Source organism: Apus apus, chromosome 7 (genome assembly GCF_020740795.1).
Source record: "Apus apus isolate bApuApu2 chromosome 7, bApuApu2.pri.cur, whole genome shotgun sequence".
NCBI classification, from domain to species: Eukaryota; Metazoa; Chordata; class Aves; order Apodiformes; family Apodidae; genus Apus; species Apus apus.
In genome coordinates this window covers 27,837,154-27,851,472 of record NC_067288.1, presented here as the reverse complement: position 1 = coordinate 27,851,472, position 14,319 = coordinate 27,837,154, and the positions used below count along the sequence as shown (strand labels likewise).

The window sequence follows — 14,319 nt, the reverse complement described above, 5'->3', positions numbered from 1 at the left end:
TGATACTGGCTTCTACGTGTTTTGAATTTACTTACAAAATACACTACCACACCCAAAATTAGTTTCAAGCTATTTCCTTGGCCCCCTCTGTTCACTGCATTATCATTCCTACGTGCAGAAATTCCTTCTGTGTTTTCCACTGGACAGGAAAGGCCAGACTGGCAATATGAGAAGGGCTTGATTTTTTACTTAATGTTAATTATTGTTGCTTCCATGGTTATGTGCCTGTGTGTTAAACGTGGCAACTTGGTTAACAAAATGCTTTCACAGGTAGTATCCATAATATCTATATGTTGCTAGCAAAGTCACCATTCCAATCAAATTCTCAGGGTAACAATGACAGAGTATGGTGACAGAAGCAACAAAGTAATGAATTCATAACTTATGAAGTTCCTCTTTTTCTGTTAGAAACAGCTCAAATCCCAGATCTGCTAGTAACACCAGCAGCTCTATTGAGGAATAGTGCCACCTGATTTTTTTTGTAGCCTTTCTAATGGCATTCTCTCCTAAAATATAGTTATAAGTGTTTTGACATGTCCACAGCCCAGTTTAAGAAGAAAAAGCTAACATTACCCCTTTTGGAAATACACTGTCCATCACTGCACAAGAAGCTGCAGGCCCATCAGTCTGTGAAAGAACATCACCACCCATCTCACCCTTCCCCTGCCTGTTTCGGAGAGTCTAACTTCTGTGGTAGCAGTACTGATCTCAGAGCTCCTTGTCTTGTACAACTGCATAGAAACAGGAACAAGCAAGACCTAGCAATTAACATATCAAAATAAAACCAGATTCCTCAGTGTTTCTGGGGTTCAACCGGTATCATTTCAGACAACAGCACAAGTAATGAATTTGAGTTCAAATTCCACCTCCAACTTTACATTAGAAGCTACTTCGGAGTCCCACACAGGATTTTCCAAAACTGCTGGCTGTGTGAATCACCAGAGAGACAGTGCAGAAGAGAAGTACTGAACTTAGTTCTCCTTTTACATTTCATTTATTGAACTATTTTAATCTGTATTTAAATCTATATTTAAGCATTGCTGTATTTTCATCTAAAACTGGAATACTGTGATTCACTGCATTAGAAAGAACTATGATTCTTTAAGTTAATTTGCCTAATATATGCTTGCCATGTCTAACATCACAAACCTCATCCTAATCTTGAATTAAGCTATTATTTGATACTTTCTGCTCTGGGATTCCTTCCTTAAGTCTGAAACCTTAATTTAAGCCAGCTGTTCCACAGTAACTCAACTTGTGTGGGATTTTCCCACTAAATGAAAATGATAACTAGGAACATGTTTTTAAAGAGATATAATATCCATTGTGGGACAGCTCCTTTTAAATAAAGACAAAGAAACTATCAAAGTTGTTTCACCCATGTAATACTGTGTAAGATGGCTGCATATGTTACTTTCATGCCTTGACCATGTTATGGTTTAATTTAAAAAGTTATGTTGGCTTTTTTTTGCTTTTAATTTTTACTGAGCTATACAGTTTGTTTGAAGCTGATAATTAACATGTGAATGTTAATATATTTGCCCTCTCAGCACCATGGTACGAGTCTTTTCTTTAAGGCAGGAACAGACTGCTGACACTGAAGTTCATGTCCAGTCCCACTGCCATTTGCAGACTAGTACCACAGAAGGGTGGCAAAGGTAATGGGTTAACCAGCAGAACTGCACACAGCAAAGCCTGTTTATCAAAGCTCTGTGTTTTGATTTGTGTGAACACAAATCTTTTTTTGCACCAAATATTTTAAAATACTTATACTGTGTATGGTATTTTATGCAATATTTTGGTGTGCAACTCTAAAGAAATTCTAGATCCTGCTATTAGAAGGACGTTGTTCCCTTCTATCCAATATAATATTCTAAACCAGTATTTTTTCTTCAAACTTATTTTCTCCTGAATAGCTTACACTGAAGACTGTTGGCGTTCATGGGGAAGGCTGTATACATTTACATACATATCTATAGAATGGTACTGGTAGGTTGTTAAATATGGAAAATTTAGCATAGAAAAAGACAGTTTTTCAGTACTGGTTCGATCACAAGGAAATAGGAAATGGGCTCTAGAAAAAAAGCACTGTCATACCAGATGCAATGGCATGTAAAGGGTTAAAAATCAACGCAGTATTTAGGAGTAACAGTGTTTTCCTGTAAACTCCTTCTATGGTGCGATCTAGGGGAAGGTCCAACTTAAGTGCTGGATGTTCATACAGGATTTCCTATGACTAATGCTGTCAGCATTCAAAACTTTTAATTTAAAATGTGGGCGTTATATACAGACAGGAAATTTACCATTTAAAATTTCTTATTCAAAAATGAATGGAAATTACTCTGGTTTTCAGATTCATTTGCTGTACGTGGCGTGATAGCATAAAATAAGGAAGTCACCAAGTGGCATAAGCTGGGATTGCCTGCCAAGCTTTGACACAAGTCTTTTATATCTGGATAGGATTCACAGGAAGCTTGTACAGGAAGGCCTTTTCCTTCCTTATTTTTGAAAAGCTTTGCTGGAGGGACATTATGCAAGTGAGTAAAAGAGGGGAAGGGGGAACAAACTACCATCCTGGTGGTTTTGGTGCCAATCCATGCAAAACTGCATCTAGATAATATTAAAGGAACCTGTTGCAAAACAATCTCACAAAAAACAAGCCTACAGAGAGCAAAAGATGCTTAATAGTTTTTGATTTTAAAGATTCAAAAATCAAGTAATACAGGTACCAAACAAAAACAGCATGGAAAGTGCAAATCTGAGATGCAATCTGCTACAATTAAGCTAAATTTGCCAATATTTCTAGCAAGCATGCCATGGGTACTGTCTAGTAGGTTTGCTCTGAATTCTATTGCAAGCTCTGGCTGCTTCATATAAATGTTAAATAGGGATATTTTATTGAATGAAACATGAAGGTACTAAGATAGCTTGAGCTGTCAGTACAATATCCCTTCTTTCATTTCTTAATGTCATGTTGATCTTATTTTCATGGTATTAACTTTTATTTGAAACTAAGCTTTCCCTACCTCTTGTGACACAAAGGAAAAAGAAGGCTGATACTCTGGCTCATCTCTTTACTTACTGTAGCTAATTCACCACTCATGTACTTGCTAAAAATCACTATTCTTTCCTTAATCTGGGTCTTCTGAGATCCATAGCAGGCATATTACTATTCTGTGTGCTCTTATGCTCTACACAGTGAGCCAGAGTTTGCTTCACTGGGAACCGTAACAGCAGAAAATATTCCTACAGGTAGACTATAATGGGTCTGGATGCCTCTTCAGCATCTTCCACATCACCTGGCACAAGTCCCAGAAATCTCAAAGAACACCATTTAATACTGAGAGTCTTGTAAACCCAGACAAGGCGGGGGGGGACCAAAATAACAACAAAAACAAATTCTAAAAACTTCCTCAAATAGGGAATAATTCTACTGCACAATAAAGGTTGTAAATGAGTGGGTTGATGACAGAGGAATACTGGTGGTAGAGGAGACTCAAAAAGGCATAAGATAGTGATATTCAAAGGATGAAGAGGAAAGTAGTACAGGGGACAATGGAAGACCTCAAAAGCATTAGAAAGAGTGACCGAAGAACACACAGCCCTTGTAAAGACTGGTGGTGGAGGTGTGCAATTCCCTCCAGCTGGCTATCAGAAGCAAACATTCAGAGTATGAAGGCTATTATTAAAAAACAAGATGCTGGTATAATGAGTCAGGCATGTGCTTTGTCCACAGAGTAGCTACAGCCCAGGTAACAACTATATGCATTAATCTGCTGTGAGAAAATTAATTCCTAGGGGAAAGAAAATCCATGCTGATGTGTTTTCATTGCTCCTATGACCAAAGCTAGTTTTAAAAAAAAGCCTCTTTGCAGCAAACATTTCTCTCCTTAAAGTGCAGACTAGAGGAATAAGGGATAAAAGAATTAGTTCCAGGAATGGGAATAGAGAAGTCAGAAATATAAGCTCTGGTCCAGATGAGAGTGCACATGATTTGCAAAAAAAAAAACCAAGAAAACAAAACTGAGGGGGCAGCTAGGTCATGCCCTCCCCCTGCTGCATGAATCACTCTTTGAATGGAAATTTGAGTAGGAAGACATAATGGCTTGGGAACAAAGAGAACTGCTGGAATATCACAGGTGCAGCTGAACAGAGAAGGATGTTTTGGGACATGCCAAGGAAAGCAAACACCATGAATCTGTAGGAGTTGTCAGGACTTTGTGATGTAGGGAGCTATCCAAATCAACAAGGGTATTTCTCACAGAGTCAAGCAGACAGGAGAATAGCTGAGGTCCTGATTCAGGGATCCAATTAATCAATTCCTTAATGCTAAAGCATAATAAAAAAAAAAAGGGGGGGGGGGGAGGAGTCCTACTGAAGTTTCTGGGAGTCAAAGTTAACACTTCACTGAGGCACCTCTCTATACTTAGACGTAGAGTTATATACTTTGCTGAACTAGAACTACTGTGAGGTGCAGGAATCCAGATCCTGACGTAGCGAAGACACATACATTGTGGGGGAACCAAAATAGTCAGTCAAAGCCAGAGGATCCAAACAGAAGACACAAGAAGATGTTGGAACTGGAAGAGAAGATAACACATGAAGGAATCAACTCTAAATGCCTCAGAAAACCCTCTAGCAATGAGAAATACTGTGAAGCTGTACAAGTGGTACTCACCAAGCTACAAAATTGTGTCCAGAATAAAACACTGATAAGTAAGAAATAAGTACATTCCTCTGATTTTCTCACATTTCTATCCTAGGAAAGCTAAATTTAATTTTTATGTACACTAAACAAACTGAACGCAAGTAAAAAAACAAGATTATTTTAACTAGTTGATCAGGACAGAGTAGAAATGAATTATAATAAAAGTAATTGGGGGATAAAAAGAAGAAAATCATTAAGTGCTTTTGTATCTTTTTCCAGAATAAGAAAAGAAAAAATACCAATTAAAAACCAAAATGTGCTTACAAGCAATCCCCTTGAGTAATCTGAATTTTCTAAAGACTAGAAAAGTGCTATAGCTAGGGAGACTCAGATAGAATAAACTTACTAATTCTCTAAATATAAAATTGTAGACATAGTAATGAAGACAAGCTAAACCAGCACTGCCAGGCAATCTCTCTTAATCCTGAGTTGCCTTGCTTTTCCATACTGCAGTGACTAATGCTACTGAAAAGATGAGGAGTAAAGAAGTAATGTAGGAATTGCAGTCACTTGGGGGTCACAAATAACCCTGGGTAGAGTGGTTTTTTTTAATTGTTCTTATTATTATCAGTCTTCTGTGATACTATGGCAATAGAAAACCTGAAGGACTCAGAATGTAACAGCCACCTTACCAAGCTCAGAGAGCTGGGAATACAGGAACCATTTTCAAGGTAAACAGACAGAAACAAGAAACAAGGCTAGAATGCTATTTAAATGTTCAGAGAGAGAATTAACTGAGCCTCCATTCTACAAAGCTTTATCTGCTCTCCCACTTGCAAGACTACAGTATCTTTTTGCTGCTGGTGGTAAGCAAAATAATGGTTGTAAGCTTTAAAAACTAAAGCTTATCATCATTAACTCAGAAGACAAACTGCATTTTTTTTTACAGAGTAATTTATAGCATCATTTTTCTTACCAGAACAAAAAATATTGGCATTGTTTTCCACACTAAACTGAAATGAATTTTATATTTCTTCAAGCTCAGAAAAAAAACTGCTGTCGAACTAAAATAAATAGCTTTGAAAACTCTTTTGACATAATAAATAAAATTTATATACATTTTACTGTAAATGTATTCCTCAGAGAGGGCAAAATTTCAAAGTGTGTGTGGAGATTTCATTAGCAAGACATTGTTTAGATCAATGTCTGTACTGTGTCTGATGCTTGACATCTGACTGTAATAACTTAATAAATAACAGCAATTAAAACTGGTTTATGATGTGGCAAAACATTATTTCCTTTCAAAGTCACATTAGTCTCTATTCACATCTACAGCATTTTATAATCATTAAGAACACTCTGCTTTTGCAGTGGTATAAATTCAGAATAGTTCTTCACAAATTACATCTACAAAGCAAATTTGGCCAAAAGGCTTCTGTGGGAGGTGGAGTGGCCCCACTGTGTTCACCTCCTGGGAGTCATGCTGCCAGAAAGGTTACCCCAATGAGTACAGGGGCTGTAATGAGGATCGTGGTCTTCAACAGTTAAGATTAAATTCTACAAAGTATTTCCTTCTGTAAGATTTCACTAACAGAGTGTATGTTCCTGACTCAAAACCACAAGGGCTTGTTTGGTTTAAAATGGAAAAAAAAATCTGCCCCTTTTGGAGAAAAACCCTGGCCCTCACTCCAGCAGTTTTTGCTGATCTGTGAAGCTGCCTCAGCATTTAGTAACTTAATACTTTTGCATCATGTACATTTTATGCTAATGACATGAGGGCGAGCGTTTGGCCATAACTGCTTTCTATTAGCATTGCTCTGAAAGGACACATTTAAACTTCTAAAGTGATAATTATTATAAAAATCATGACACTGATAAAACCTGAAGCTGATGAACTGGAGAATGGTGTCTCCTCGTTAGTAAAATTGGTACTAGTGTCACAGAGGTTTAGTCAGTAGAGTAACAGGCAAATTAGTTCTTAAATTTAAATTAAGCCTGTGAGAATAGAGACTGCTGCAGAAGAAATATGTATAGAAACAAGTAACTAGTACTACTAATCAAACAACAAAAATTTCTTTTTTTTTTTTACTTTGCACTATGAAAATTACAGTAGCTATATATTTCATCATATCATTACTAACATTTTTCTGTTTGTTTCAGACCAAGTTTTGTTTTATTTATTTTGTTCTGAAACAAGAACATTACTTTTCCTGAGCTCTGTGAAGCTTCTACCTCTACTATGGTGTTTCTCAGAAAACTACCTGGCAAGTAATTCCTTGAAGAAGTCTGAAAAAATACTTAAAACTAATTATTAGAAAAAATATGAATGGCAAAAAATGGGTTCCAAGTAGTTTGGTCACTCTTTGGAATCTTCACTACATGTATGGTAAACTGAAAAACAATCCTTATCCTCACCTTGGCTGAGTTACATCCATTAAGTCCCATTCCTACAGTTTGATCCCAGTAACCTGCTCTGTCAGCATTTACAGCCACCACTGGCACTTTGCAGATGTGTATTATCCATTTACAATTACCCGAGGTTGGGAACTTCATAAAAGTACACGCTAATCTTTGGAAAAAAGAACATTTTGCACCGTATGGGTGCAGCACTTAACACAATTGTCATTTGTTTATACTTGAGGAAATAGTTCTATAGTGTTGGAATAACATTGTGACTTGCACTGGAAACAGATAAAATACCGGAGTTATTATATCAGCTGTTGTATTATTACTTAGTAGTTTGAAAGCATCCGTGAAAAGTGGGCAAAGCCTGCCGAGAGGTACCTCTTCCAACTACAGGACCTGGCACAGGGCTCTGCAGGGGTTGTTAGACCCTGCCAACACAAGTTGCAGAGCGGATGAGAGCCCAGTGAGCTACTCTGAGATGCAAAACATGAGAATGGACATTATCAGCTTGTCCCTCCCTCCAGCAGGCCCCTGTTCAGGCCCCTGATGATTTGCATGTTCTGTGTGTGCCAATACCTCTCAGGGGATGGCACTACTCTAGGGAACACCTCAGATTTAAATACCAGCCAAGGCAGGGATTTCTCAGCACCAGGAAAGCCCCAAGCCTATTCTCTACAGAAATATGACTAACATAAACAAGATCACTCAGTGCCAAAGCTCCCCTTTTGACTTCCCTAATTCACTGCAGTTCATCTTGAGGCAAAACTGAGCACTAGATTTTGTCTCTCTTGCAGACTCTCTGACTACTTAGCTTCTCTTCCAGTCTTATAATAGAAGTCAGGTAGACTCTAATCATCATCATGAACATTTCTAACACTGTTGTTCCTCAGTCTACCTATACCTAAATATAGTCTAACCTCAACCAGCTAGGCTACACTTAGATTTCTGGTTATCCAAAACAAAGCTTTATTCCTGAGCCATATTTATTAACAAGAATGCCTTGATTACCCAGATATATTTCTCTGTCACTCATGATGCTTACATAATGATGCTGGCTTTATTATCTCTCACAGACTAGTTACTCTACAGCAAGATATGCTCCCAATAAACAGTTGGCATTACTGCAAACAATTGTCTTAAATGAAATTGAAGTACACATTGGGAAATATAAAAACATTACAGCGAGTGAAACCGTGTTATTAATGTTTGGCTTTCCATCAATATTATCAAGAAAATGCCCTAGAAAACATAAGAAGTTACTGGAAGTCGTTCAGTTGCATCAGATGCCGTTTCAGCAGAGAGGTACCCACAGCTGCAGCATAGAGAGGAAAGCCTCAGTGGAGAACTGGTGACCTCTGCAGGTTCCTCCCTCCCAGGGCCACCTCACCTCACATGGTCATTTAGCAATAAGCGAGGTGCAGTTTGGGTTGCTTTCATCTTTGAAAAATTAAACCAGAGAAAATTAACTGCCTATTTGGTGATGACATAGCAACATAAAATAAGCTAGAAAACACGGGCACGTGTTAATTTAAGAAATAAATGCTCATCTTTGAGAAGTCAAAAAACAACACTTCAAAGGACAAAACCTTCAAAGCACTGTAACTTCAAAGCACTGCACCAATATTAATAAACACTCAGGACGTGTCTGTGAGGTAGAAAAAAAAAATATTTTTTTAATGCTTGTGTAAACAGGGCACTGAGATTAAGTGATTTGCCCAAGGACACAAGTTAGTAGCAAAACTGAGATTGCATGTCAGAAATAAGTGGCTCAAGCCTCCTTTCTCAAAGCAGCTACAGCTGGGTTAAAGCAGTAAGCAGATGCTCCGTGTACCAACACTTGCTCAGCAGAGGCCAAAACAGGGATCTTCCCTATCGATAGCATCACCTGCCCTTTCTCAGGTCTGCTCTAAACTCTACCATGTGTTCAGCTGATATCCTCCCACAAAGTTAGTGCTGAGTGCACGTAGATCTACCGGAATTAAGGTGATCTTACACAGTCTTGCTTCTGCATTTAACAATTATATGAGAGCTTATGTGGTCTACGTGAAGTTTTTCAGTATTTCTCTCTCCAGACAACCTACTCACTACAGGTTTCTCAGCAACACACTGAATGAAAATACAATCAGCACACCTAAAATGTGCAGTTTCTCTGATGACACTATTGAAGCTGAACCTACACTAGTACCAATCAGAATTTTTACTACCTTCTTCCAAGGTAAAACTCCCTCAGTGCACATGAGCTGATCTGCCGTACATCCCGGCTGTATACCCATGCTGCTGAACACAAAGATCTTTAACTGCTATCTGATAAAGAAGACAGAAGCAAACCCCATCATTTTCTTTTCAAAATAACCTAAGAAGGAGGAGTGCTTGGACACATGGAGCTAAATAAAGTGGCCAGTGAAATACTCCGCAAGGAAAAGAAAATCACCTTATGTCCCTCTGACAACAAATACATTTAAAAAAAAAGAAAGAAGGCCAAAGATTTGCCTCTTCCTCTCTCCAAGTTATTTCCTTAAATCTTTAGTAATACTAAATGTTGCCATTCTTATTTTTAATGAAGAGCTTCCTGGTGATCCTACATGTTTGTGGTCTCATGCACTTAATTAAAGGAGAAGAGGTGTGGAACCTAAATACTTTTCCCTTCTCTAAAATACTGGTATGTCAAATACATAGAGTTAGTAAATTTAAAAGTTATAAACAAAAACCATGCTTCAAATAGGCAATTCTGAATCTCAACTGTTTGTTTTTTTAATCTTTTTGTGAACTCACTGGTGGGACAAAGGCTTAATTCTAGAAGTAGTCAAAACACGAATTAAAAAATAAAGTTTTAAAAAACATAGTATCTAAAATGGAATCCATACAAGCTTCCAAAATTTTCTTGTCAAGTGGGATACTTGTTTTAAGACAGAATTTCCTCATAAGTGACATACTTATGATAAAGAACCTTTTTATAAAAAAATAATTATATTTGCATCTAATAACAAGTAATTTGCTGCATGTTATTTTTCCAAAATAAAGTCCCACGGTGGCTCTAAAAGAGGCGATGCCCGCATACATTGTTCAAACGTTCCTCCTTCAGGCCAATTGGGAGTACTGCACCCTTTCATCTCTATTACCTACTAGTACAATTTCTGTATTCAGAAAACTAGGAAATTCGTGCCATGCTAACAGACTCTTAAAGAAAATCCCAATTTCTTTTTTAAAATTTTTCAGAAGCTCCAAAAATTCTTGTGCTGTCCATATTAACAATATTGCCTAGTACTCACATAACATTTTCCATTGCCAGAACTCCAAACTTCCCTTTGAAGGTAATCAAGTATTGCTATCTCTATTTTCCATAGGAACAATAACAATGATGTCATAAAGATTCCATTTAACGAAACTTTAGGTAAAGACTATCAATTTACTCGGGACACGAACAGATCTTCAGTACTTCGTGAAGTCAAATCTGAAGACTAAATAATTTGCAGATCACAGACCGAGTCATTAGCAGATTTGGGAACACAATTCAGACCACCTGACTCCCTACAATAAACCATAGTTTTCCACCTTATGTGTTAACAACCATTAAGTAAATGACAAAGGTTTTGCTGTTTTTGGTGTAGTGACCTTCTTTGCATTTCAGAGGAACTACTAGGCTCTTAAATTGGCTGTCAACTTTGCTGACTTGGTAACTGGCTGGCTTTCAAAATATATATTAAAAGTCTTGCCTTTCCCGGCTATTTCTTCAAATGAATCTTAACAGAATAAGCTTTCTGATCTTACTTATAAAACTAAAGTCAACAGAAAAAAATTAAAAATCTTATCAGTCACATTGTACATACTATTTAAGAAAATGCATGCGAAGGCAGCAGGACCCAACAGAAAGGGCACTAAACTAAGAAACAGATGGCAAATTTCCCATTTGCTTAAATAAGGTCAAGCTTTCAGCTTTTCAGCACATTTTACTTCTAGCTCTTACAGAACTCTGTAATCTCAATTTCTCTCTCAATTGGTTTCAAAATGTGTAGGTGATTATTATTTTATTTCCTCCTCTCCATGAGGAATTTTAACACCAATAAGTTAAATTAATTACAGCTAGATTCAAAGGTCCTACACTCATACTGAAGACTATACACATTCACAGATTTGCAGCTCTATTGAATTCTACTTTAAATGTTGCATACTGAATCACACGCCTTGATCCACCTCATGTAAATGAATTAAGTTCCAGACAGACTCCACGTTACAGCAGGAATGACAAGCTAAATAGCCTTCAAGTTAAATATACCTCATAAACTGAAGTTGTAACTCCTATTAGAAAGGCTGGATCACTTTTATAACTAGCCACTTATGTGGTTTATTTTTATCTTTATGTTTTTATTTCATTACATTATAAGGCTTTCACCTATGTAGCTGGCAATGTGTACTATTTCATTTAAGATCATACAAGGTGTGTAATCATGGCAACAGTAACTATGCTGTGGATTTTCTTTTGTCATGTTTAACAGACAGGTCATGTAGGCACCTACAGCTCGGCCAGATGAACAGGGGAACTCAACACGTATCTTCTATTGAAACATCAGATTCACAAAAACATATTTTTTTCTCCCTAATTAAATGTAAAAAGTCTGGAAGAAATCTTTAATGTGGAGTATCATTGCATATCACCGATTTTTGTTTTGCTGCTGAACTTTAGTTGTTGCTAAGGAAGAACGGGGAAGATCAAAGGACTTCTAACAACTAGAAAAACAAAGGTGAGGAAGTTTTTATTTCTTTCTCATTTTTTAAAGATTTATCACTGAACTGCAACAGTTGTTGGTTCCTAATTCTGTGAAATGAGTACGTGAAATGATGTGAGCCTGCTCTACTATTTCATATTTAACTTCAAACATCAAATAATAGTTCACTTATTGATTAGTAACTTGATCATGCATTCAAGCAGCCTGTTTACGAATCCATATGCAATTGAAGTCCTAAGAACTAAAAAAGAAGAGCTAGTAGATGGCATAAATGACCCAGACCATCTCCTGAACTGGCTGATAGACAACTGTATTTTTACCCCAGAAAAAAAGATGGTCATGAGTTCCTACAGGACACGAACAGAAAAGAACTCGCGAGTTTTAGACATGCTAATTTCTCAAGGTGAACGAGCCTGCAGGCTCTTTTTCTACCCATGTTTAAAGCAAGTGGAGCCAAAACTTTATAGTAAGATGAGGAAATATGTCAGTGAAGTAAATGAAAAGATTGGAGATGCTAGAAGACAACTGGTAGGATACTTACTCGAAAAAGATAAGCTTTGGGTTGAAAATAGCAGTGAACAGCACCAGGAAAAAAAAGGCAGTCCTAGAAGAAAAAAGCAGGAAAGAATTAAGAAGAAAGGAAAAGAAACTCAACTTTCAAGGGCAGCAAAAAATAGAAAAAATCAGGCTGCTGTTGGCATCTTTGATGCAGTTGCTAAAGGCTATCTTTCTGAGCTAGAGAAAACATTGAAAGATAATGATATTAATGCACAAAACTCTTCAAGTGAAACACTTCTGCATGTTGCAGCTGCTAATGGACATCTAACTATAATGGAATATTTGATCACCAAAGGTGCAAAGATAGATGTGAAGGACAAGAAAGGAAGAACAGCGCTGCACAGGGCTGCTGAGAAAGGCCACAGTGATGCAGTGAAAGTGCTTCTCCGACATGGAGCTTATCTGTACAGTTTGGATACGGAAAGCAAGACACCACTTAATTTGGCTGCACAGAATAACCACACTCATGTATTGAAGATGCTTCTGAAAGAAGAAGCAAGAAGCCACAGGAACCAGCACAACTTTTTGCACATGGCAGCTCTTAAAGATGAGAGCGGACTGGCAAATATGCTTTTAAAGGCTGGTGCCTCCACTGATGGAAAGGATGAAAGAGGACAGACTGCTCTCAGTTATGCTGTTTCACAGGGGTCTGAAAATACTGCAAAAGTACTGCTAGAAGCTGGAGGCAGTGTTGATTCCAACGTGGTGGAAAGAGCCTTCAACAGCAACCACCCAAACATCTTAAAAATACTACTAGAATATTCTAGAGATTTGCCATCTGACATTAAGGAGTCAGCTCTTTTCAGAGCTGTACAGCAAAATCTGCATGGTCTTGTAGCAGCCTTAATTGACAGAGGAACAGATATAAACGCCTACAATGAAATGCAGTACACTCCTTTACTCCTGGCGTGTGAAAGAGGCAAAGCTGAATCAGCAGAAGTTCTAATCGAGAAGGGAGCAAACTTTGGAATAAAGACTCCTGCTTCAGACACAGCTTTGCATGTGGCAGTTCAAGCTGGGGCTGCTTCCATCACAAATCTGCTTCTCCACAAAGGGATGGATGTTAACAGTACAAACGAAGCCGATGAAACTCCGCTTCATGTTGCTGCACTTCATAACAGAGGAGCATTGGTTGGCCTTTTAGTTAATGCTGGGGCCAAAATTAATGCTGTCACTAAAGAGTTCGTTACTCCCCTGCATATTGCAAGTCAAACAGGTAACACTGAGGTTGCCCAGCAGCTGTTGCACCACAAAGCCAATGCTAATCTTAAGGATAAGCAGTCAAAATCACCTTTACATTTTGCTGCTGAACGGGGAGACAAAACAATGGTAGAGATGCTTCTGAATGCTAATGCTGACCCCAATGCACAAGACAAGGAGAAAAAGACTCCCCTGCACGTTGCAGCTATGAGAGGGTATCTCAGTGTTGTGGAAGTTCTGTTAGCCAAAAAAGGAAGATTTGGAGCTAAGGACATGGATGGATGTACTCCGATGCACTATGCAGCCATCAAAGGGAACACAGAGATGGCAACAATTCTTCTGACATCAGGGAAATACAAAAATATTGATGACAGAAACATCTGGAGAAAGACCCCACTGCACATTGCAGCAGAATATGGACACAGTGACTTGATAAATCTATTACTGAGCTACAGGGCAGCCATTAATGCCTTAGACAGCAGCAAGGATACCCCACTGCATTGTGCATGCAGGGCGGGTCATTTTAATGCTGTAAATTCCCTCGTAAATTGGTCACAGGGGGAAAAAGCAAATTTATTAGCTGCCAATAGTCTCAAAAAGACCCCACTGCAAGTAGCGGAATGTAATAAAACAGAAAATCAGGTTCAAATTGTAACACTTTTGAAAAAGAAAATGTTAATAACAAAATGAAAATGTAAAGCAAAAACTTGTAAATTTAAATGCTGAATTCTCTTTTAATGTAATTTGGATAGTGCTGTTGCCCAGTATTGAGCATTATGTTAG

The 14,319-nt window shown here is 37.8% G+C and overlaps 1 protein-coding gene across 1 annotated transcript; it reads left to right on the top strand.

Annotated features, from left to right (window-relative positions):
• The first annotated feature begins 11,967 nt into the window (after positions 1 to 11,967).
• Positions 11,968 to 14,226, top strand: LOC127387134 (CARD- and ANK-domain containing inflammasome adapter protein-like). The gene has a single exon (XM_051625110.1). It carries the CDS (start codon positions 11,968 to 11,970, stop codon positions 14,224 to 14,226), a length of 2,259 nt encoding a protein of 752 aa, XP_051481070.1.
• The last annotated feature ends 93 nt before the right edge of the window (positions 14,227 to 14,319 follow it).

What these genes read in the sequence shown, in the direction of transcription:
- LOC127387134 (XM_051625110.1), top strand. Translation starts at nt 11,968, where the DNA reads ATGCATTCAAGCAGCCTGTTTACGAATCCATATGCAATTGAAGTCCTA.